The sequence below is a fragment of the Aedes aegypti genome, chromosome 1 (assembly GCF_002204515.2).
Source record: "Aedes aegypti strain LVP_AGWG chromosome 1, AaegL5.0 Primary Assembly, whole genome shotgun sequence".
Classification (NCBI taxonomy): domain Eukaryota; kingdom Metazoa; phylum Arthropoda; class Insecta; order Diptera; family Culicidae; genus Aedes; species Aedes aegypti.
The window spans coordinates 59,618,478-59,644,962 of record NC_035107.1 but is presented as its reverse complement, the minus strand read 5'-3'; the positions used below and the strand labels follow the sequence as shown (position 1 = coordinate 59,644,962).

General features: G+C 37.5%; 1 protein-coding gene across 1 annotated transcript in view; it reads left to right on the top strand.

Moving 5' to 3' along the window:
* The first annotated feature begins 837 nt into the window (after positions 1 to 837).
* The window catches only part of LOC5576071 (fatty acid hydroxylase domain-containing protein 2), a 27,353-nt gene continuing 1,705 nt past the window's right edge, over positions 838 to 26,485 (top strand). The window contains exons 1-4 of the mRNA XM_001662351.2: positions 838 to 951; positions 1,778 to 2,013; positions 2,075 to 2,148; positions 2,210 to 2,840. Of these exons, the coding sequence (XP_001662401.2) occupies positions 1,793 to 2,013; positions 2,075 to 2,148; positions 2,210 to 2,840 (926 nt within the window). The 5' untranslated portion in view covers positions 838 to 951; positions 1,778 to 1,792. The remainder of the gene's footprint in view (positions 952 to 1,777; positions 2,014 to 2,074; positions 2,149 to 2,209; positions 2,841 to 26,485) is intronic.

Genomic DNA, 26,485 nt, shown 5'->3' with positions numbered 1-26,485 from the left:
GAAAGAAAGATTCAAAATACTTTTAGGTGGATTAATTACATTTTCTATGGAACTTTGACAAATGTAAACTGGGAATGAAAAAAAAAAATGAAGGAAAACAACATTTGAGGATAATTTAACTAATTCAAATTCGCATTAGCATTCTGGTAATATGCGATAACAATGCTTGATCCACTTACCCCATCCCATTAAAAAGTAGGGGGAAGTGTACCATGTTCAATATATCAGTATTTATTTTTTTACATCACATATTTTTCATTGTGATTCACTCAATTAGAACTGAAATGCTCACCATGTGTTGAAAAAACTAATAGTATTCGATTTTAGACAGTGATGCAATGGATTTTTGAATGATAGAAAACAATTTTGAAATTATTCGATTTTTGCAGCTAATAAGTTTGTTTGTGTTAGTGTACGTGTATTACCAGTTTTGCAATATTATTAGTGTGGACGTAAGAATATAACCTAAAACGAAGTAATGGTGCGAATGCATTCAACATATTCAAGTATTTATGCTTAATATGGACAAATGATCCACTTACCCCACTGCTACCCCCACTGTACCTTAAATAAATAAATAATAATAATCTGAGGAGTCACACTTCAATTTTCAAATAATTCTTGCTGGAACTCTAGGAAGTTTGGAAAAATTTCTTGTAGAATCCTCGATGCTTTAACCTGGTAAAAATTAGAGATGGAATTCAGGGAAGTATCAATTTCTGCTCGGCAGTTTCGATACCATACTTTTGTCTAAACCCGTGACCCACACTGTATCTGTCCGTCTCCGTAAGTATCGCATTTATGCTATGGTTATGTACATGCTGACCCGTTCCAACCAATACAACACCCCAAACCAGCCAGTTCCGATTGTTTTCAACAGTATCACTTTGTCAGTGGTCGAGTGTACATCGCAAGTTTTCCCAAGAACAAAGCCGTATTTCTCAAATCCAGGTGCGAATGGGTATCCAAAAGCAAAGAAGGCTTTCCAGTAAAATTTCGAATTTCAAGTGCTGTGAAAAAGTTTGGTTCGCCATCCAGGCGGTTGGAAACGGCGAAATAGCGGAAAGCATCCCCGTCAGCTGTTCTTTGTTTTACTCCTTAAGATATGCAAAAAAAAAATTGATGGCCGCCTACTGCGTTTTTAACTTCTGTGCTCATGATGCGAGATTTAACAAAGAACGCCTCTTTGTGTGATTGTTCAATCACGAAAAACTTGTTCCTTGTGTTAAAAATTGTTCATATCTGAATAAAGATGCATTACATAAGATTAGGGGAATCATTAGTAAACTGCAAATGACGTGACTGATATTGCGCCTTATCTGAATTTTATTGTTCGAAAGGTCTGCTATGATCAGCAAGGTTACAGATTCTTAGATTATAAAAGTGACCAATTTCATGTTTGAATTCAACAAATTTATGACGAAAACCAAATTCTTGTGCCGATATCATCAATTGTAATCAGAATTGCATCTCAGTAAAGACCACCGGGAAACACATTGGGTTGGAACGGAAAAATCAATTTATCGATTTTCCTTCCACAGTCAGCCGTGTAGCATCATCACAAAATACCAAAATTGACTCTCTGTTGTGTTTTCCGTTCCCGTGTCCCAAACGAAAACGATAACAGAGCTTGCGAGAGGAAAACTTTATCCGCTCTGCATCAGCCTGCTTTGTTTGTTTTGCTCCTTGCGTTCGCGTTCCCATGGCGACCACCTGTTGCCGGCTTTCCGCTCACATGTGACTAAAGGCTTCGACTCTGGCCCGATTTCTCTTACAGAGTTTCCCAACAGAAATGGTGGACACCGACTCCAGTCCGGAGGTTTTGCCAACGCAACCCTCAACTGGCACTCCAAAACATGATCCATCGCCAAAGAAGCAGCAGACCTCGGAGCAACAATCTCAAACTGAACTGGATCCACAGAACCCGAATCTACTTTCGTCTCTCTACAGCTTTCTGGTCATTGTGAGCTTCTTCCTAGTAGGCTTTGCCGCGTTCAGAAACACTCTCACATGGTAACTGACTCAGGTCTAGGGTTGCTACGATTTTTGTTAACTTACGAACTTTTATTCTTAGGCACCTTCAGCGGTTCTGGGGTGCGTCTGGGGACTTCTGGCAAGCACATTGGGATCGGTTTATCGATTTCACAGGTAGGGTCAACCTCATAGATGTCCTGAACCCTTAAAACAACTATTCTTGTCCTTCTTCCAGGTGAAGACCCCGCGACGCTATGGGTCCTTAGCACAACCCTGTTCACCGTGTTCGTGTACTGGTTCTTCGGAGGCATCTACACCATTTTCGACCTAACGTGCAAACCGGCCTGCATCCGCCGGTACAAGATGCAACCCGGCACGAACGAACCCGTAGATAGGACCCGTCTCCTGAAGGTCATCGCCACGGTTTTTATGAACCAAACCCTGGTCGGCATCCCGATGGCCGTGTTCATGTACCAGGCGATGAGGTTCCGAGGATTGAACGACCTGCGCGAGCTGCCCACCTTCCACTGGGTGCTTGCGGAGCTATCATTCTGCATCTTCATCGAGGAAATCGGTTTCTACTACGCCCACAGACTTCTGCACAACCGACACATCTACAAGTACATCCACAAGCAGCACCACGAGTGGACGGCCCCGATCGCCATCACCGCCATCTACTGCCATCCGATCGAGCACATTTTCAGCAACCTGGTGCCGCCGTTTCTGGGAATCTTCATGCTGGGCAGTCACGTGGCGGTCGCCTGGTTGTGGTTTACGCTGGTCATTCTGTCGACGCTGAACGCCCACTCCGGGTACCATTTGCCGTTCTTCCCCAGTCCGGAGGCGCACGATTTCCATCACTTGAAGTAAGTATGGTTGACGATTTTTGTAATTTTTTTCTTCCCTTGTATGATGATCTTCAACCAGATTCCATCCCTCAGATCTGCCTTAAAAACTTGTTGTCATGTCTGCTACGGCTTAAACTAAAGAGTCTAAATTATAAAGAGACGAAATCTGATCATATTTAAAATAAATCAGCTAGCAACTATGCCAAATCTATTACGCAGCACTGATAATGTTGATTCCCACGCTAAAAGTGAGACACAGGTTTGATGTGTTGAATTTTCACAGGTTTGGATAACGAATGAAAAAATGACTGAATGTATGGAAAACCAATGTAATGAGTAGAGCATTATTTATGCAAAGCATGAAAATTGCAACCGACACTCATGTATTCAGAAAATATGCTACTTCAGAAGAAGCAAAATTTTCGTGGGCGGTAACATTTTTGCGTGAGCCGTTTTCAGCTTGTGTGAAAAAGTGTTTGACAAGTCTCCTGCTCGATTGGAATGACATTGACAGTAAACTTGGAATTCCAATTGGAACATTTCGCTTCTTTGCATATAGTTTCATTAGCTTAAACCAGCCGACGGTGTTTTGAAAATACCTGAAGGTCGTAGACACAAAAGTCAATGTGGACCAATTGAGATGTAAAATTGTGGAAAATAATAGAATCGTTCTGGTGGGCTTCGATCCCAGGACTCCCAATACGCTAGACTGGGCGCGTTAACCAACTACGCCACAGAATGGGTAACGCTTCTGCAGCGCAATCGGCCAACCTGAAACCAAAGTCCGTCACGACCCCATATGCTCCTTCACAGGGATGGGAAATGTACTGTAGCAAACATTTACCACCTCGACATTCACATTTTTCTACACGACCATCAAAATCCAAAGCAAACCATGACCGTTCAAAACAAAAAAATGTCACGGCTCTTCAAAACTGTAATCTTCTTCTTTACAATGTTTTTTCAAATCCGAATGCGAAATGACTTAAGTACAGTGGTGACACGATTTTTCCGGTTTTCGGAGTTTTGTATTTTTGCTCGATAAAGGAAGCATGAATAGAACTCGTTTATATATATATATCGCAACGGAATGATTGTGCTCTTGCTGTTAGCGCTGTAGCATCATCAACACTACAAGTAGCGCATCCCTTGCTACATCTTCCATGCAACACTTTGCGATTTACTCGCAAGGCACATTGAGACAAGCAGCCTGAACACAAAATGCATTGACTCTATTGAACTATTCAAATATGAACTATGAAGCATTCAAATCTAGAATGTATTGTTTTTGACCTATATAAGGGAAAATCCCAAACCAAATAAATTAGTTTTTATCTAGAATTAGAACACGCTGTTTCACTCGCTAGAATCCGTGAAGTCGTCCCATAGAGCTAATAGATTTCAATTAGTTGAAAACGCAAGCTAAATATTAGCGATTGAATTATTTAACATTTTTTTCAATCATATACCTCAAGATGGCTGCCCAAAAACGATCATAGAGGAGAGACAAAAACATTCAAGCAGTGTGTGAACCGTTGGCAGCGCAACGCCTGATGGTATTGATGCTGCTGCTGCTTTGTGTTTTGGTTGACTGACAGAATCGATAAACTGTGGTGAATAGTGGTCACAGTTCCCAAGCCTGCTCCTTCACAACCCTACACCTCCTTCGGCCCTCTGAGATGCGCAATTCAACTCTCCTAAGCGTGCCTACGAACAACAGTGAGAGATTTTATTTTTAGCGTTGCACTGTTGCCTAGTTTGTACCACATTAGAGCGGTTCCATTTGAATTCGAATGTCGGTTTACTTTTGTATTTTTTGATTTGGCTGAAATTTGGCATATGCTTTCATTATACCCAAAAATGCCTATTTGCATCATCGGTTCACCATTTTTACCCTAGCGTTACTTTTGAGAAGGGCCTAAGGAAAAAAAAGCCTTAACAATTTTCAAAATATTAAAACTCAGATACTATTTGTCTGATCGGTTTGAAATCTTCCGCAAAGTTTTAGGTTATTGTTGGAACTATCTGGAAAAAATATACACAGTAAAAAAAATTGTAATATTTTTTTATTTGGAAAACAAAGCTTAAAATCCATTTTTACAAAAATCGTTTTCTTGATTTTTTTATTTTTTTATATTTTAAAGTAGACAAAAAATGGAGTCTTTTGCACAGTGGGTCAAGATGGAGAAATCATGGACAAAAAAGTTATGATTTTTTTAAAAAAGGTGAATTTTTGAAAATGGTCATAATAAACTTTTTAAATATTTTTCAACTCGATTTTATGAAAGTACGCAAAATTTACAACAAAAAAGGTATACAGAAAAATCAGGCTAACTTTTACCGTTTTAAAGATTCAGCGATTTTAATACAAAATTATGATATAATTTCCAATTAACGGTCATTATAATATAACTTAGAAACGGTTTGTCCGATCAGTTTGGTGTCTTCCACATAGTTTTAGGTTATTGTTGGGACTACAGTGGGGATTCGCTCGTTGGGGGTCCGCTACATGGAATGACTCGATGGTTGGTTGTTCGCTGGTTGGAAAATATTCCAACTAAAAAGCACTCGAATGTCAAGATAAGATGTCAAATTGACTTTGACGTCTAAGTACCGCCGCATTGAAGTCTCCATATATAAAACAAATGTTTATGTATATGTGCGTTTCGTGACGTTTTTCTCTCTAGATGCGTTAGTCTGGAGCATTTTAACCAGCTGTCAGTCGTTCCAACTAACGGGTTGGATTCGCTAGATGGAAGGCAGTCTTATTCCAACCAGCAAATTCTCGCTGTAGCTGGAAAAAAATATACACTGTAAAAAATATATTGTAATTTTTTTTATATCGAAAATAAAGCTTAAACATCAATTTTCTCAAAAATCGTATTTTTATTTTTTTTTATATGTTGAAGTAGACACAAAATGGAGTCTTTTGCACAGTGGGTCAAGATGGAGAAATCATGGACAAAAAAGTTATGATTTAAAAAAAAGGTGAATTTGTTAAAAATGGTCATTATAAACTTTTCAAATGTTTCGGTAGCAATTAGCAAAATTTTCTCATATACCTTTTTTGTTGAAAATATTGCGTACTTTCATAAAATCGGGTCGAAAAGAATTCACAAAGTTTATTTAGACCATATTGAAAAATCATCCTTTTTTTTAAAAAAATCATAACTTTTTTGTCTATGATTTCTCCATCTTGACCCACTGTGCAAAAGACTTCATTTCTTGTCTACTTTAACATATATAGAAAAATAAAAAAAAAATCAAAAATACAATTTTTGAGAAAATTGATTTTTAAGCTTTATTTTCGATATATAAAAAATTACAACATTTTTTTTACAGTGTATATTTTTTTTTCAGATAGTCCCAACAATAACCTAAAACTTTGCGGAAGGCACCAAACTGATCGGACAAACCGTTTCTAAGTTATAATTTTTTGGAAATTTTTAAGGATTTTTTTCTTAAGCCCTTCTCAAAAGTAAGGCTAGAGTCAAAATGGCGAGCCGATGATGCAAAAAGGCATTTTTGGGCATAAAGAAAGCATGTGCAAAATTTCATCCAAATCAAAAAATATAAAAATGAAATTTGGGAAAAAAAGTCGTCATTTTCTGTGAAACCGCTCATTACTCATAAGCCAACGTTGCACTATGGTCCAGGAATCAGTTTTACGCGGAAAGATGCATTTTGAGCTTTAGAATGAAACATTAGACAAAAACGGTCTTCTACAAAGTTGTTTGTATTAGTTGAGCCCTTTGTTTGGTTTTATTGAAAATTAGGGTGGACCACATTTTCATAGAAATTGTGTAACTAACTTTCTTATTTGTAGAAATTATATTACATATGCTTCAACAAAGTTGTAGACCATTCAATTTCAAGCAACTTTGCCGAAAAAAGTTTTTTTGTATCTCTTAAATTGACCGATTCAGAGCTTTTTTTCTACGGTGACATAGGGTGGTCCGAACAAAACTGGTTTTCTGGCTCTAGAGTTTTCAATTCAAGTTTCTCAGCAAAGTAGTCTATGAAACACTTTTAGAGCTTTGAAAAATGCGTAATTTGGTGAGTGAAGAAACTCGCTATCTCCTTCCGTTTAGGAGTTATTGTTGTTTTTCTCTAAAAAACATGCCTACTTTGATTGTGAATATCTCTGATTGGGTCAAACATAAAAAATATCTTTTGACAGCGTTCAAATGACAAAATAAAATTGTATATTATATCAAAAAATTACAGATGTGTTATTTTTGTAACTCTAATAAAACGTATTGAAAGTCAAATATTTTTTATCACAAAAACTTTAATAACTTTTGAACTAAAATAGATATCAACAATCTTTTTGCATGAAATTTTGCGTTTTGTTAAGTTCTAAAACTCATTTATAGACGACTTTGACGAGAAAATAATATTAAAAAAACTAGTGTTAAAAAACTTATTTTTGTTGGACCACCCTTTGATGATTAGGAAAAAATGCTCTAGATTGGTCAAATTTTGAGCTACAAAAAAAAACTTTTTTCGGCAAAGTTGATCAAAATTTCAAGTTCTACCGCTTTGCCTAAGAGCATATATAAGTATTTTTGCAAATAAAAAAGTTGATTATATGATATGTGTGATATTGTGGACCACCCTAGTTTTAAATAACACAGTATGAAAGCTTACATTTTTAGAAACAATTTTGTAGAAGATCATTTTTGTCTAAAATTTCATTTTCATGCTCAAAATGCAAAATAATAAAGAAATACTTACTATGAAAATTTTCAAAATAGTTTTAGAGCCCTATCTTTCTTATTTCAGATTTCTCGTCAAAGCGGTCTATGAACGACTTTAAGAACTTAACGAAACGCAAATTTTCATGCAAAAATATTGTTGATATCTATTTTAGTTCAAAAGTTATTAAAGTTTTTCTGCTTAAAATCCTTTGTTTTTCAAGGCATTTTATTAGAGTTACAAAAATAACACATCTGTAATTTTTTGATATAATATACATTTTTATTTTTTCATTTGAACGCCGTCAAAAGATATTTTTTATGTTTGCCCCAATCAGAGATATTCACAATCAAAGTAGGCATGTTTTTGAGAGAAAAACAACAATAACTCCTAAACGGAAGGAGATAGCGAGTTTCTTCACTCACCAAAATACGCATTTTTCAAAGCTCTAAAAGTGTTTCATAGACTACTTTGCTGAGAAACTTGAATTGAAAACTCTAGAGCCAGAAAACCAGTTTTGTTCGGACCACCCTATGTCACCGTAAAAAGAAAGCTCTGAATCGGTCAATTTAAGAGATACAAAAAAAAAACTTTTTTCGGCAAAGTTGCTTGAAATTGAATGGTCTATAACTTTGCTGAAGCATGTATAATATGATTTCTACAAATAAGAAAGTTAGTTACACAATTTCTATGAAAATGTGGTCCACCCTAATTTTCAATAACACCAAACAAAGGGCTTAACTAATACAAACAACTTTGTACACTGAAACGAATTTTATTGTAGAAACTACTGAATCCATGGTAAAATTAAGAACTGCACCAACGATTTTCAACCGACTACATTACTCTGTTAACTCTACCAAAACATAGTCAACATAACTACACAAGAAAATTTCTTCTGTTGATTTAACCAGAGTTATAGTATTTTTGACTAGAAACATTCTAGATTTGAGAAGTTTAGCATCATACTTTTGACCACACTGTGTTGTACGGTGTGTGTCACGGATTGAAATACAATGCTCTGAAGTGGATGCTACTATGGACATAGTCAAATTTACTGCACTGCTCAGTGATTTTCACCAGATTATAGTAAACTTAACAGATTTTTGTAGTCGGTTGAAAATCGTTGGTGCAGTTCTTAATTCTACCATGGATTTGGTAGATTATACAACAAAATTTGTTTGCGTGTAGAAGACCGTTTTTGTCTAATGTTTCATTCTAAAGCTCAAAATGCATCTTTACGCGTAAAACTGATTCCTGGACCACTGTGCGTTGGCTCAATGAGATGGTTAGTATGGGTTAGGCATTCGACGTGGTCGTATCTCGTCATATCGGCCCCTTTTGCGATAGAGAGATCATAGCTCAATTTTACAATTTTTACAGCGTCGCCGACATGGTGATGTAGCAAATGTGCGCTCTTGAGTTGTTCCTATTTATTCCACTGGGGTTTTCCCACAATCTTCAACCTATTTCTTTAGCAAACACACCAGTAGTTCTACCGGTGATTCCATCAAAAGCTTAAAAGGGAATTCCTCCAGGGATTGTACCAAGAATTTCTACAAGGAATCCATCATAAATTTCACCAGGAATTCGTCCAATTGATGGGATTCCTTTTAAAGTTCTATGAAAAATTCCATCAGAACGAAATTGTTAGAATGACACCAGAAATTCCATCAGGCGGCATCCACAAATTACGTAACGCTCTAGGGGGAGGGGGGAGTAGGCTCAAGCGTTACGACTCATACAAAATTTTCAAATTTTACATACGAAAAGCGTTACGGAGGGGGTGAGGAGGTCAAAAATTTCCAATTTTAGCGTTACATAATAAATGGACGCTGCCTCAGAGATTCCACCAGGAACACCATCAAAATTTTCTCCAGGAATTCCATCAGGGATACTTTAAAGATTCAATTATGATTTCCACGAAGGGTCACATCAGGAGTTCCATCAGGGTTTCCATTAGGAATTTTTCTAGGGATTCCATCGGAATTTATCCATTCCATCATGAGTTCTTCTGGGGATTTTATCAGATGTTCGTCTAGGGATTCTACCAGAAGTTCTTCTAGGAATTCCATCAGGAGATCCTCTAGCAATTCTATGAGAAGGTTCTCCAGGAATTTCACCAGGAGTTTCTTCAGAAATTCTACCTGGAATTTCTCCAGGGATTCTATCGGGAGTTCTTCTAGGAATTTAATCAGAATTTCCTCCAATGATTCCTGATGGGGAATTCTTACAGGGATTCCATCTGGAGTTCCTATAGGGATTCTATCAGGTATATCTTTAGGGCTTTCATCGGAGTCCTTCTGGGGATTTCATCAGGAGTTCCTCCAGGGTTTCCATCCAAATTTCCTACAGAGATTCCACCTGGGCTTACTCCAGAGGTTCCATCAGGAGTTCCTCTAGAGATTATATCAGAAGTCCCTCGAGGAATTCTATCAGGATTTCTTCTAGAGATATCATAAGGAGTTCCCTCTAGGGATTCTATCAGGAATCCCTGAATTTTTGCATAGATTTCATCATAAGTTCTATAGGAATTCGATCAGTAGCTTTTCTAGAGAATCAATCAGAAGTTCCTCAAATGATTCTATAAGGAGTTCCTTCAAGGATATCTGTAGAAATTCCTCCAGGGATTCCATTAGAATTTCCTATAGGGATTCTATCAGGAGTACCTCTGAGAGTTCTACTGAGGATTACATCAGGAGTTCCTCCAGGGATTCCATCAAAATTTCCTTCAGAGATTCCACCTCGACTTCCTCCACATATTCCATCAAGTATTCTTCTAGAGATTATATCAGAAGTCCCTCGAGGAATTCTATCAGTATTTCTTCAAGGCGTACCATAAGGAATTCCTCTATGGATTTTATCAGTAGTTCCATCAGAAATCTTATCAGGAATTCATCCAGGTATTTCATCAGGAGTTTCTGTAGGGATTTCATCTGGAATTCCTCCAATGATTCAATCTGGAATAACTTTAATAATATCTCTAGGGGCCCAGATAGCCGTAGCGGTAAACGCGCAGCTATTCAGCAAGACCAAGCTGAGGGTCGTGGGTTCGAATCCCACCGGTCGAGGATCTTTTCGGGTTGGAAATTTTCTCGACTTCCCGGGGCATAGAGTATCTTCGTACCTGCCACACGATATATGCATGCAAAAATAGTCATTGGCACAGTACGCTCTCAGTTAATAACCGTGAAAGTGCTAATAAGAACACTAAGCTGAGAAGCAGGCTCTATCCCAGTGGGGACGTAATTCCAGAAAGAAGAAGAAGAATATCTCTAGGAATTCCTTCAAGGATTCCATCAGGAGTTTCTATAGGGATTCTTTAGGAGTACCATTAGGTCTTCCATCAGAAGTTCTTCCTTGGATTCCTTTTGAAATACTTCTTAGATTTTATTATAAAATCCTCCTGGGGCTCCATCATGAACTTCTTCTAGTATTCCAACAGAAGTTCTGTTTGAAATTCTATCAGGAATTCTTCTAAAGGTTCCTTCAGGAATCCCTCTAGGGTAATTCTAGGTTCCATCAGGCTATTTACTACGGATTTATTTCGGAATTTATGCCCAATAAACATTTTTGCTGAATAAGGGCTGAAACACTCTTAGTCTGATTCCAGTTTAACAGACTATTGCTCCAGGGGTTTCTTTTTTGAGATAATTCTTCAAAGGTGTCCTCCTAGAATTTATAAAGGGATGCCTTCTGAAATTCTTGAAGGAATAAATATCTCCAAGGATCCTCAAGGGTTATCAGGAATTCCTCCCGAGATTTTACCATAAATTTCTTATAAGAATTTTATCACCGGAATTACTCTAGAGATTCCTTCTGAAATTTCTTAAGGAATTTCTCTCCATGGATTCTTGGGGTTTTTCAGGATTTCATCCAGCAATCTTACCAAAAATTTACCATAAAGATTTCACAAGTAACAAGTAAATAATCTACTAGTATATCCTCCAGTGACAATGAGGAGTTTCTCCTAGAATTAAATACAGGAATTCCTTCAGTGACTCCACCAGGCATTCTTTCGAAAATTCCGCTAGGACTTCTTCTAAGGATTCCATCTAAATATCCTTCAGGGATTTATCTAAGGATTCCACCAGAGGATTATTTATGGATTGCATCTGGAACACGCCCAGGTAATTCTCTTTGATTTCTATCAGGAAAATCTTCAAAAAGTTTCAGCTGAAATTCTCATAAGGGTTCCACTAAAAAAAACTTTCAGAAACTACACCAATACTTTTCCGGTGATTTTACCGGGAATTCAAAAAAACCTCTAGAAGTTCTTCCAAAACTTTCTGAAAAAGAAAACCTCCAAGGGTTCCACCAAGATGATCTCTAAGGATCCCATAACAAATTTTTATGGGATTTGAATACAATTTCCTTCAAAGTCTTCACCAGTATTTTCTCTGATTATTTCACCAGATGTTTTTTGAGTGTGGGGATTTTTTAAAAGGATTTCGCCAGGAGTTCTTCCAGGGTTACCACTGGAAATATCACCAGAGTTTTGCTAGAATGTCCACCAGAAAAATCTACCACTGCTTCGCCAGAAGTTCTACCAGAAAACACTTCAATGGTTTGACTAGGGTTTCCCTTCTTTGAATTTTTCAGGGTTATCAGAAATTCTTCAAGGGTATTAACCAAAAAAATTCCACAAACCCACCAATATTTTCGCGAGAGAATCGACTAGGATCGAAGAATCGAGAATCGACGAAAGATTAGAACTTATTTCTTTCTCTACTCTAAAAAAAATAGAATATTATTCATTCAGGGATTCCACTGATATTTACGAAGAGGATTAAACTAAACATTTATCCGATCTCTTGAATATTTTTTTGGAAAATTTCTGGAAACAATCATGGAACAATTTATTGTGAAATCCATGGAGGAATCACCGGAGCATTCCCTGGAGAAATCTTTTTAAACATGTCTGGAAGAGCTTTTAAAGATAGTTTTTTTTTTATTCCTGGTGCATTCATTGGAAAAAATCCTTTAAGAAATACCGGAAGGAATTGATGGATAAATACTTTTAGAAATTCTCGGAGAAATCTCTGATAGATTCTTGAAGTCATTCCTTCGAAGATACCAGGCCGAGCGCTCCTCGTATTTTCCCTGAAGGGATACAAGGAAGAGTATTTGAAGGAAACACTACTGGTAGAATTTTTAAAATAATTCATTAAAGGTTCCATAGAAGAATCCTTTAAAAATAATCTGGGGGAACCTGTCAAAAAATTGTATGTAGGATCTCTAAAGGAATTCCTGAAGCTATCCTCTGTAGGAATATTTTTGAATTCTTTTGCAGTATTTCTTGCTGAGTCCCCAAAGCCTTCCTGGTAGAATTCCATGATTAGTCCTTTGAGAAATTCTGTGTAGAATCATTGTAAGTAAATCTGAGCATGTATTTCTGTTGGAATTTTTGAAGCAATTTCTAGCAAAAATCGTGTAGGAATCTCTGGAAAAATGTTTGGATTAATCACTGCAGATTTTTTGGAGACATTCCTTGGGAATGATTTGTGATGCATAGGAGAAATTCCTGATCGATTTTTTGATGGAATTCCTGTAATAATTTCTTAGGGGGAGGGGATTCATTCATCAATCTAGAATTTCTAGAAGAACTCCTGGTGTAATCGCAGGAAAAGAACCCTTATAGAATCTGTTTAGAAATTCTTGAAGTTTCGCTGGAGGAGTTCTTGAAGAAAGCATTGGACGATTTACTGAATAAATCTTTTGGGAAGTTTTTTGATAAATCTCTGGAGGACTCTGCAGAAAAAATACGAATTATTAAAATTCGTTATGTGACGGAATCCTTGGATATAGCTTTTAGAAGAATTCCTGAAGGAATCTTTGAAAAATTGTTATAGTAATCTCGTGAAGAATTCTTGGAGTAAACTCTGAAAAATTACTGAAGAAATCACTTTAGGATATTTTTTAACTTTGAAGGAATCAGTGGAGGAGTTGCTGAATAATTAGTAGAGGAAGCTTTGAAGGAATTTCGGGGTGAAACTGTTGATACATTTCTAGAGGAATAGTAGAAAAAATCCTGGTACAATCCCAGGAATAAATTCTGGTAGATTCCCTATTATAACCCATAGTATCCTGAAATACTTCAAAGTAGAATAACTAAAGAAAACCACTAAAGATTCTGGATAGAATCTTAGATAAAATTTTCTTAGCCATTCCCATATCGATGACTGTTCAGAATAACCTCCGACAGAGATCTCTCTTAATTTTAGAGTTGTGCCGGAATACTTCGTGTGAATTTTAACTGGAATTCCTCATCAATATTCATTTCTTCCGGTACTTTAATTCTGAAAGCTCCGCTCTTCCACACTACGATTATTGCCGTAAAAAAATTCACCCCCACCGACACATTTCGAAAAAAAAAATAACAATCACATAGAATTCGCTAGACTTGCCGAGAACATTCAAAATATGCGAAAAAATATAGTGTTGCTGCAACGAACTTTGACAGTCGGTTAAATGGTTGCAGCAACATAAATCGGTTTGCCTAACTTGGGGACGGAGTCAATGTTGGTCAAACCGTCTGAGCGTCTGTGGGCTGCATTAGGTACAATGAATCGCAAAATGTACAGATCTCAACACTTATTATTAGAGAGATGTAAAAATATAGCACTGTGATGTATTGAGTGGTTAAAACACAATATATTAACGCAATTATAGAATGTTTTACTAGAATATATAGATCTATGGGCATCTCCCTGCATTCCTTCAGCATGATGGAATATACTAATTTCCTTTAAAATGAATTGTTCGTCATCGAAATTCAGCCCAAACATATGAACACAATTCCTTTTGACCGTACAATTATGGCACTTGTTCACAGTACAGCGAAAACAACACAATCAAAGGAACCGTATTTTTACGTCGAGCATCGCGCACACATTGATGCGCACAAGCTTTTTTTTCTCAGTACGACGGATTAAACTTTGTTTACATTCTCAATTATACGCGGCGGTTGAGGAAATTTTGTAAAATTTGGTTATTTATTGAAGTTTTACGGCGTGTGATTGGAATGAAATCCTTCAGTGAAAAAGTACGAAGGTTTTCCATAGTGAAAATAAGTGCCCGGCGAAGTAAGTCACCCACGGGGGCGGGAAGAAACTTGTGTTGGAAAGTGGTGTGGCTCAGTCGATCGCTAAGCATTTCTCTCAAATCGTGTTCGTCCATGCGATTTCGGTGATAAAGTGCAAAGTGGATAATTGAACTGAAGTTATTTACCGAAATACAGTAGTTTTATTGCATTTTTGGTGTACAAGTGTACAAACCATAACAGCTTTCACAAAATTACGCTTGTATAATGAATCTATGTTGCAGGTAAGTTTGAATATCCGCCGTAGTGAAACATTTAAAGTTTGATACGACGAATAGTAGCGCTTACGCCGAAGTAGAACAAAACCCTATATATTTTATTGTTCTGTGGCTTTAGCATCAATGGAATTCACAACGTTCGTTTTGCCCGACGTTTCTGCACTGTGTATTAGTCCTTTATCAAAAGTAAACTAAAATATATATGGCTTATTCGATGTAATTAGTCAGAACTTTATAGCAATAAAATAAATTTTAACATTTTTACACTTGCTTTATTGCGCTTCAATTCAACGTAACTTCCATATCACAAACTAGACTGCTGTAGTATTTCCATTTTTCGATTTTATCCCCATTATTTCGGTAAACGGTTCCACTCGCTTCACTTCACGACGCAATCCACCGCTTTTTCGGTCAAGCTTCCGGCAACTGCTGCAGCAACTTCCGAAACAACTGCAGTTCCAACATCTACAGCAAAGTCACCGAGCTTTCCGGACGATTGACTTGTTTGGTGATGACCCTTGTGTGGAACTTTATGATGCGGTCTCTTCGGTTTTGAAACACCCATTTTGATAGGCATTTTTGCTGGATGATGTTTTTACTTGAATTGATCCGTCGAGAATTGTTCACAATTTTTTTTACAGCGCTTGTTCACTCGTCAATAGTTTAGTTTTACACCAGATGTTTTATGACTATCACTCATACGAGTTCCTACCCTGTCTAAGAATCCAGATGGAATGCTGAAAACTACGATATTGGTTCGCTTAAATAATTCTCAACACAACCAGAGGTTTCTGCACTAGTGATAGTAACGGACTGAGGAATGAAATATTCCCGAGAACTTGATGAGAGCTGGTTTTCCTTTCGTGTTTAGGTGTTTTTTCGTGTCTCCTAGGAAAAACAGTTCGTCACAACTGATGAACACTACAAGAGTAATATTCACATCTCAGGTACCACAGACTCGCTTATTCACGCTGTCGACATTATCATTTGTTAGTTGGGGAGCTTAACTGAATTAGCTATGGATTAAAATCTTGTTTGTTCATGTGAATTCAAAAATCCTGCACACTACAGAAAGGCGTTAGTCACCCGCTTAGCCACTTGACTTATTGTCGGTGTTGCACTTACAATGTCGCTTGGTTGATATTTTTGTTCACTCATTAGATTATTAGGCCTTACCGGGAACGAAAGTTCTGAGTACTTATTTAAAATCTATACAATCCAATATGAAATTCTTTAATTGTTTATAGCCAGAACAAAATGCTTCACATGCTTCTGATAAAACGCTGCTTGTTTTTTAAAAAGTTGAAATTAATGAAAAAACGAAACATAAACAATCGTTTCGACTAAGTTGACAAAAACTACACAAAGGAACACAAATAACATTTTCGCGTATCTCAAACATGAAGCTTGTTTGGAGGCTGCTGAAACCGTTGCCGCTCTCAAAAACTAGTCTGTTTAATGTCATGAATTTAACATGACTTTAATTATAGAATATTGCTAGTACAGTCGAAGCTTGTTATAACGACATCGTAAGGGATCGTCGTTATAGGGAGCAGGGATGAGAAAAGTACTGGAGCAAACATTTACCGCCTCTACATTTACATCTTTCTACACGACCATCAGAATCCAAAGCAAACCATGACGGTTCAAAACAAAAAAATTTCACGGCTCTTCAAAAATTTAATCTTCTTCTTCCTAACGTTTTTCAACCCCGAATGCGAAATGACTCGAGCACAGTGGTGACACGATTTTTGCGGTTTTCGGGGTTTTGCATTTTTGCTCGATAAAGGCAGTATGAAATTGAACTTGTTTATATGTATCGTAACGGAATGATTGTGGTCTTTCTGTTAGAGCTAATAGATTTCAATTAGTTGAAAACACAAGCGAAATATTAGCGATTGAATGATTTAACACTTTTTTCAATCATTCAGCTTGGAATGGCTGCCCGAAAATGGTCATAGTGGAGAGACAAAAACAGTCAAGCAGTGTGTGAACCGTTGGCAGCGCAACGCCTGATGGTATAAGCCATTTTACGAGACGTTCGAATGACGTTTTCTGGCGGGCCGCTCATTGTTGTTGTTCAAAAAACTAGCATGATATCTGAATGGCGCTGGTCACATTTTTGTTGGCGATGACGTCCCCGTCTCTTTCAGCGCATGTTTCTACCCGGTTTACATGTATTACAGGTAACGTAGATGAAAAATATCTTCCCTGCCTACTGATTTAAATTTTACATGCGAAAATTTAAAACTTTGTTAAATTGCCTCCAGCGCCATTGTTGAATATGCTCCTTCCAAGTGTAACGCTAGAAGAAACGTAAATAAATCGGCCCGCCAGAAACTTTCAAAGCTGGTAAACAAACGGAAACCATATGATTCGAAACGTCTCATAAAATGGCTTATTGATGCTGCTGCTGCTTTGTGTTTTGGTGGAATGGCAGAATCGATAAACTGTGGTGAATTGTGGTCACAGTTCCCAAGACTGATAGGGAGATGTCGCTATAAAAATGTGTCGTTATAAAGAACATCGATGTCGTTATTAAGAGCATTGGTAGAAATTTTAATAACGTTGTTCAATTCCATTGTATCTTACTCAGAGTTGAGGTCGTTATAACAAAAATAATAACAATACTATATAATGGATTTGAAATGCCAATTAGTTCCACTCACTTCTTAACAGCTATTTTTTCAATGCCTTCCTTAGTCATCAGTCCTGAATAAATAACTTCGAAAGCTTTTGATAAGTCGGCATCAGATGGAGTGGTTAATTCAATGTTGCTCCTCCCTGCTACCTCGTTTATGCTGTTTGCGAAACTTGTTGACGATTCCCCACGATCTATTTGAATTATGTCATCATCTGACAATAGTTCACTTTAACATATATCGTCATCGAAAGTAACGAAGTCTGTAAATTTAATATTTCATGTTTAACTTAAATGTTTAGATTTTCCAAAGCTGCTGTGACCGTCTATATTTTTGTCGTTGAGCGCATTCTCGTCTATGTGAATAATCATAGAGGGTTTTGTGAAACCAGCTTTGACAAAGCAGTAGACTGCTTCACATTGTTGTGCCACACATTGCTTAGCATATTGATACATTGAAATAAGTTTACTTCATAGTCTTCTTGTTTTTCCATGGCATCAAGTTGTTTTTTAACTAATTTATTGCGGTAATGCACCTTGAGGCATTTGATTATGCCAAGATCGAGGGGTTGGAGCACCGAGGTCATATTAGGAGGAAAAAAGTGTAAAAGTGTCACAGGAAGATTTTTAACATTTTTGAAGCATCTAGGCTTAGCGCTCTTGCCTATTATGAGCAGTTCCAACTTTTCAGATCCATCCATGTTCATAGCAACAAAATTAAAAAAAAAGTATGTTTTGTTTGGCACACATTTGAAAAATAGACCTGTTTCATCCATGTTGAAAATGTTGTTGGGACTATACTTTTCTAGTAGCGTAGGTAAGGTTTTAGTTTTGAAACAATCCGCTTTGTTTGAATTCACAGCTCCACTCTCACCGCTTGCTACTTTGTACTTAAGGTGAAGATGAATCGAAGCCAAACCTCAAATTTTCAAGAGCACAAATCTGGAGAACCAAACATGCGTTTAAGCTGAAAACTTAATCGATTGGTCACTGGCTGGTTGTGACCAACCCAGGGATTGAATCCTGAGAAAATTGAGAGAATCTCTCAGGTATCGCTCTCTGTAACTATCATAACATGCTGCACATTATGAGAGACTGTTTATCGTATACTGCTACAAGTTTGATCAGATTGGGGGGATAGTAGTGCATGATAAAAGCCCTCTAAACATGCTCCAAGCCTGGGGGACACTGTTGTTATTGGAAGTTCGTGGATTGTTTATCGTGCCAGTAAAGAAAAACACCTATCCCCAACGGTAAACAAGCGAGAAAAATGGATTTTATCATCGCTCTCTCGTTGGGGCTCTCGCTCGCTGCTTCCATTTATCAGACTTGTTACACCTTGCGATACAATGACGATCGTGGACCGCAACAGATGGGATGTTTTTCTTTGCTTGCTTTGATCGTGCTTCATTCTCAAATGAGAGCGAATTCTGCAACGCCTGGACCAACCGGATAAGTTTTCAGCTCAAATGGGTGTTCGGTTCTCCAGATTTGTGCTCTTGAAAATTTGAGGTTTGGCTTCGATTCATCTTCACCTTAAGATCATGCCTTTTGACCAATTTTTGGAGCCATCCGTCGCTTGCTTTAAACGAATTCTGGTTCAGCTTACTTGCTTACTTTACTTTTGCTGGCTCTACGTCCATCAAGACATGACCTGCGCCACAATGTTACGCCAATTAACTCGGTCCATGGCTGATAACCTCCAGTTTCTCGATCGCCCCACACTTCCAACATCCTGCTCCACTTGGTCAAACCACCTAGCTCGTTGCGCTCCCCTTCGTCTTGTACCGGCCGGATTTGAGGTGAACACCATTTTTGCGGGATTGTTGTCCGGCATTTTCACAACGTGTCCCGCCCATCGTACCCTTCCAGCTTTGGCGACTTTCTGGATACTGGGTTCGCCGTAGAGTTGCGCAAGCTCGTGGTTCATCCTTCTCCTCCATACGCCGTTCTCACATACTCCGCCAAAGATCGTCCCAAGCACACGTCGTTCAAAAACTCCTGGCGCTTGCAGGTCCTCTTCGAGCATTGTCCACGTCTCATGCCCGTAGAGGACTACCGGTCTTATTAGCGTCTTGTACATGGTACACTTAGTACGGAAGTGAAGTTTACCAGACCGCAAGGTCTTGTGGAGTCCGTAGTAAGCACGACTTCCGTCAATGATACGTCTTCGAATTTCTCTGCTGCAGTTGTTATCCGACGTTATCAATGATCCGAGGTAGACAAATTCGTCCACCACCTCGAACTCATCCCCGTCGATCATCACGCATCTGCCAATGCGAGCTCTATCGCGCTTGGTTCCTCCACCCAGCAGATATTTCGTCTTCGACGTTCAGTCGGGTCTCCTATTAAACGCATTCCTATAACGTGCACTCCTATTACGCTCACTCCTATAAGACGCACCAGAACGTTATAGGAGACCCAGGGCTTATGCGATTTCATCACTTTGGGGGTGTCGTTGAATATCTCGTATGCCAAAAGAGATAGCACTGTACTGTCTTCGGCGAAGTTTCAGTGCTAAGTACGATCTATCTTTAGGAGTTGAGGATCATCCTTTTAGTTGAGAACTTGGCCGGAAGGGGCGTTTTTTCTGATTTGCACTATATGAACCATGAGGGATAAGGATGCAAAATTTTGTAACACATGATATCTCTAGATCCTGATGTTTTGGAAGGTTGGTGTCTTTGGAAGAGTTGTTCAGTAGCTTAAGGGCTGAAATGCGGAGGTCATTCTGATACGGAATTACGCCACCAGGCGGCGCTAGTGGGCATGGAATTTTTGTTTTAAGCATAGCTCAGTTGCCTGACCACTTAGAGAGATGGCGTCTTCGACAAAGTTGCTCAGTATCACAAGGGCTAACATTATTTGAGCCGGAAAATTCGCAATTTTGTTACTAGGCGGCGCTGATGAGCAAATATTTTTGTTTCTTGGATAGCACAGTAGCCTGACCACTTAGAAAGATGGCGCCTTCGGCAAAGTTGCTCAGTATTACTAGAGCTAACATTATTTGAGCCGAAAGTTTCGCAATTTTGTCACAAGGCAGCGCTAGTGAGCAAATAATTTTTGTTTCTTGGATAGCTCAGTAGCCTGACCACTTAGAAAGATGGAGTCTTCGGCAAAGTTGCTCAGTATCACAAGGGCTAACATTATTTGAGCCGGAAAATTCGCAATTTTGTTACTAGGCGGCGCTAGTGAGCAAAGAATTTTTGTTTTGCGCTTAGCGCAGTAGCCTGACCACTTATAAAGATGGTGTCTTCTGAAAAAATGTTCAGTACCACAAGGACTAACATTAATTGAGCCGAGAGTTTCGAGATGTTATATATATACGTGGAAATCGGGAGAATTTTTTTTTTAGGATTAAATTATCGTTATAAAAACGAAGGTTTATATTTTAAAAATATCCAAACAAGAGAGTCATCTAACTAAAGAGATAATGCCAGTCCTAGTTATTTCATTAAGATTGTTACCGAATGGATTTCCCAATTCATTGATAATGACTGACATTCCAACCTGACGGATTTCACGCCAACTCGACAAAGGGATTGGCAGCACCCCTTCAGAATTCAATGAAACTTTCTGGGTGTGAAGACTATGTGAAACTAAGATACTTTACATACTTTGTTTTTTTTTAAAATAGATCTAGACTAACATTTGGAAAGAGTCAAAGTTTTTTTTTTACTTTTTTTATAAACCCGTATACCTCGAAAACGTTAAGACCTACATAAAAGTGTTGTATGAGGGACTGTCGTGAAATTTCCTGACGTTTTAGTAAAAAATATTCAAAAAATAAAAACACATTTTCTACACTGAAAAAAAAATATATTCAAAACTTCAAAGTCGATTTAAAAAAACGGCCACTTCAGATTTTGATCATCCTTAAGCAAAAAGTTTCGTAATTAAATTTACTAAAAATCGTCCAACCATTGCAAATTGGGCATATTTTAGAGAAAAAAGTTTTTCTAACATCGAAATTTTCAAGTCCCAAAGATTTATTTTTTTTTTTTACTTTTTTTTATAAATCTGTATAACTCGAAAACCTACAAAAAAGTGTTGTATGGGGAACTGTCGTGAAATTTCCTGACGTTTTAGAAAAAAATATTGAAAATTAAAAACACATTTTCTACACTGAAAAAAAAAATATATTCAAAATTTTAAAGTCGATTTAAAAAAACGGCCACTTCTGATTGTGATCATCCTTAAGCAAAAAGTTTCGTAATTAAATTTACTAAAAGTCGTCCATACATTGCAAATTGGGCTAATTTTAGGGAAAAAAGTTCTTTTAACTTCGAATTTTTAAGTCCAAAACTGAATTTTTTTTTTTAAAGATTTTGTTTTAAACCGTCAAATATGATCGTATTTTCAAGTGATAAATGAGTTTGAATCAGAAAAAAGATTGTATTTTTTATTGAGAATAGTTAAAAAACGGAATTATACAGTGATTATGTTTTTTAAGTGAAGGCAATCAATGGACTTCGCCTCTGCCTATGAGGAAATCAACTCCGTCCAACAATCCGAAGGATTTTTATGGTTCTAAAGGTATCACAACAGTATTGCAAACATTGAAAAGTTACAACCTTATCCATATCTCATTAAATACTCTTCTACAAAAAATTTTGCGAAAAATAACTTACTAAACGTACACTCCCGTGCAAAAGTTTGGGTTCACCCCCTCAAAAACATACAAAAGTGTTCTGTCCATATCTCTGTGATTACACGTCCAATTGAAACTCTTTAAGCTGCATTCGAAAGACAAAGAGTTATTCTTACTTCGTTTGTATTTTTCCAAAAACATTTTTTGAATTTTGCATACTAATTTTTTACTTAAAGTTGTGACATTTTTCAAAAAACACACTGAAAAATCATATCTAATTTCCTCAGCATTGGGTCGACCAATATTTTAAATCAAAGTGTCATTAGAATCGTAATCCTATATTCTTTGAAGAGACCCCACGAAATTTTGGCGGAAAAATCTGGAAAGTATTCAAAATCAATGAAACAGTCAGTCAAGTCATCGTGCAAAAGTTTGGGTTCACCTGAGCCGCACGCACATCATTTTTGTCAATATCTCTGCCATTTTTCAACCGATTTTAATAGTTTAAAGCTTTTTTGAGCACAAATAATAGCGCGTACATGATTGGTTTGAGATTTCACAGATTTAATTAAGTTCAGTTGAACCCAAACTTTTGCACGATACACCATACTGAGGGGTGACCCCAAACTTTTGCACGATGACTTGACTGACTGTTTCATTGATTTTGAATACTTTTCAGATTTTTCCGCCAAAATTTCGTGGCGTCTCTTCAAAGAATATAAGTTTACGATTCTAATGACACTTTGATTTAAAATTTTGGTCGACCCAATCCTGAGGAAATTAAATATGATTTTTCAGTGTGTTTTTTGAAAAATGTCACAACTTTAAGTAAAAATTTAGTATACAAAGTTCAAAGAATATTTTTGGAAAAATACATACGAAGTAAGAATAACTCTTTGCCTTTCGAATGCGACTTAGAGAGTTTCAATTGGACGTGTAATCACAGAGATATGGACAGAACACTTATGCATGTTTTTTAGGGGGTGAATCCAAACTTATGCACGGGAGTGTACCTGCGTTAAACGCCAGATGAATAAGAAATAATGAATGTGTTTGTATTGTTATCTACCTAAAACAAGTTGATAAGCTCATAACTCATGATTTTATTTGCAAATAACAGTCTTCTTTTTCACGAAACAAAAAAGACTCCTTAAAACAAGGTTAAATACTGGTAATTAGCGACTTTTCTGAAAATTATAACGCTGCTCAAGGATATCACTGGAATAATTCCCAATTCTAAATTTATCATAAAAAAGATAATAAATTGGAAAATGTTAGTTTTATTATAATATCAGACCCATGACACAGTAGCAGTTCAGCTATTTATTTCAAAATTGATAAATTTTGTTAAACAAATCAAAAGTTATTTTTAAGTCAGATGGAGCTGCAGCTCATTATAAAAAAAATAGAAAAAAAATTGCCAGCTTATGTAATTTCAAGAAAATACATGGATTGGAAGCAGAGTGGCACTTTTTTGCCACATACCACGGCAAAGGCCCCTGTGACGCTATTGGTGGCACTCTCAAGCGAATGGCAAAAAGAGCAAGTCTTGCAAAAGACTACGGAAACACAATCGCAACTCCGCGAGAACTATTCGACTGGGCAGTGAAACAAACTGATACATGTGTCACCAAATTAAATTTCTGTTATATATCTAATGAACAGTATGTTAAAATGTCAGAGGAATTGGTGGAATTGTTTGATAAGGTTAAAACTGTCCCTGGTACCCAAAAATATCATTGTTTTATGCCTATTAGTGATACACAAATTGCAGCCAAACGGTATACCAATTCAGAGGATGAACCAAAAATATTCAATTTATTCAGTAAAGCCCAAAAATAATGTAAATATTCATGTGCAGACACTACGTTTTAGGATATATAGCAATAATAAAAATAATGATGCATGATAAAAAAACACGACTTTTGACCCTTTCCAGACACCAAATAAGAAATAAAGTATTATTGTGATATCTTTCAACCAATAAAAACCCATCGGATTGTTAAACGGAGTTCATTTTCTCATAAGCGGTTTGGTGCGAGATCAATTGTATTTAATTAAAAAAAAAACTCTGTATAATTCCGTTTTATTTCTTTTAACTACTCCCAATAAAACAAATATAATCTATTTTGTAATTAAAACTCATTTATCACTTCAAAATATGAGCATACTAGACTATTTAAAGCGAAATAAAAAAATAAAAAAAAAAAAGAAAAAAAATTTGGACTTAAAAAATTCGTTGTTAGAAAAACTTTTTTCCCTAAAATATGCCCAATTTGCAATGTATGGACGACTTTTAGTAAATTTAATTACGAAACTTTTTGCTTAAGGATGATCAAAATCTGAAATGGCCGTTTTTTTAAATCGACTTTGACGTTTTGAATCATTGTTTTTTCGGTGTAGAAAATGTTTTTTATTTTTTCAATATTTTTTACTAAAACGTCAGGAAATTTCACGACAGTCCCCCATACAACACTTTCTTGTAGGTCTTACCGCTTTCGAGTTATACGGGTTTATAAAAAAGTAAAAAAAACTTTGACCCTTTCCAAATGTTAGTCTAGATCGATTTTGAAAAATAAAAACAAAGTATGTAAAGTATCTTAGTTTCACATAGTCTTCACACCCAGAAAGTTTCATTGAATTCTGAAGGGGTGCTGCCAATCGCGTGTCGAGTTGGCGTGAAATCCGTCAATGGCTAAGACCAAAAACGCCTTAGCGCCCCAAGAGAAGTCGTCGAATTGCTGTGATCGATAATCGAGGTACTCTTCCCGCACCATCCCACAAGCCCATGGCCCCTAGCGCCGTATGCGGCAGATAAAGGAGGAGAAGTGGCGAGAGTGACGAACGAAGAGCTGGCAGAAGGCGTGAAAGCATTCGCGTTAGACAAGGCACGAGGACCCGATTGTATCCTGAATGTTGCGGCAGTAAATACGTATCCGGACATGTTCCGAACCACGATGCAACGCTGCATAGATCAAGGAATCTTCCCGGATGTATGGAAGCGACAGAAATTGATGCTACTACCATAGGCGGGTGACCCGTCGGTGTATAAATCTGTCTGTCTAGTAGATACGACGGGCAAGTTATTGGAGAGGTTTATCCTCAACAGGTTCGTACCGTATACGGAAAGTGCGGACGGCCTGTCCAACAACCAGTTTTGATTCAAGAAAGGTAAATCTACTCTGGACGCTATTCAGTCGGTCGTTCAGACAGCTCGACCATAAAAGGAGCGGCATCCGTTAACGCGCGGTTGTTACTCTGAATGCGAAGAATGCGAATTCCCAGCAGCACAAGCTGGGTGGAAACGATAGCCCACGCACTTCACCGCCTCAAGCTATTTTGATGGTAGGATTCTACTGTAAGACACAGAGGAGGGCAGAAAAGCGTTCGAATTACCGCGGGAGTACCTCAAGGTTCAATCCTGGGCCCGCTGTTATGGGATGAGATGTACGATGACCTACTGAGGCTGCCCCTTCCGACGGGTGTTAAGATTGTTTGCTTCACCGACGATATCACCCTAGTGGTCTATGGTGAATCGATGGAGGAAGTAGAGTTGACAACAGCGCACTCTATTTGCATAGTCATGAAATGGATGAAGTAACTGCATAGGTTCGGGCGCTCAGAATCTCCTGCGTGCCCCAATTGTGCTGGTGTAGAGGAAACAGCGGAGCATGTCGTGTTCGATTGCCCGCATTTCATTGTTGTGAGAGGTCGCATTCTCGCTACAAGCGGAGGGGACACGTTCCCCGATAATATTATCCACATTTATAAGGTTTAATCACCGCATGACTTTATTATTATTAAAATTCATTGGCTTTTTTCGGTGAATACAATATCTATACTCAGAGTGAAAGGGAGTAACGAAAGTAATGAAATGACAAGATGGATAGAATCGCAAGCGAGCGACGAGAGAAATGAATAGAAGTTGAAAATTTGTTTTAACAGAGGGCCATATGTGTGAACAACACAATCGAAACGACAAATCGTTGCCTAACGTCCTGGTCTTGAACGGCTAGATGTTGTAGTGTTGGTCACTACTAACACTAGACAGGCAAAAATTTGTCGCCTCGACCTGTTAACTATATTGTTCGGCGTATGTAACAGTTCTATCGATCGTTGGCATATTTTCGGAGATTGATACGAAATTGACGTTACTTATTGGATACGCCGAACAATATAGTCAACAGGTCGAGGCGACAAATTTTTGCCTGTCTAGTGTTAGTAGTGACCAACACTACAACATCTAGCCGTTCAAGACCAGGACGTTAGGCAACGATTTGTCGTTTCGATTGTGTTGTTCACACATATGGCCCTCTGTTAAAACAAATTTTCAACTTCTATTCATTTCTCTCGTCGCTCGCTTGCGATTCTATCCATCTTGTCATTTCATTACTTTCGTTACTCCCTTTCACT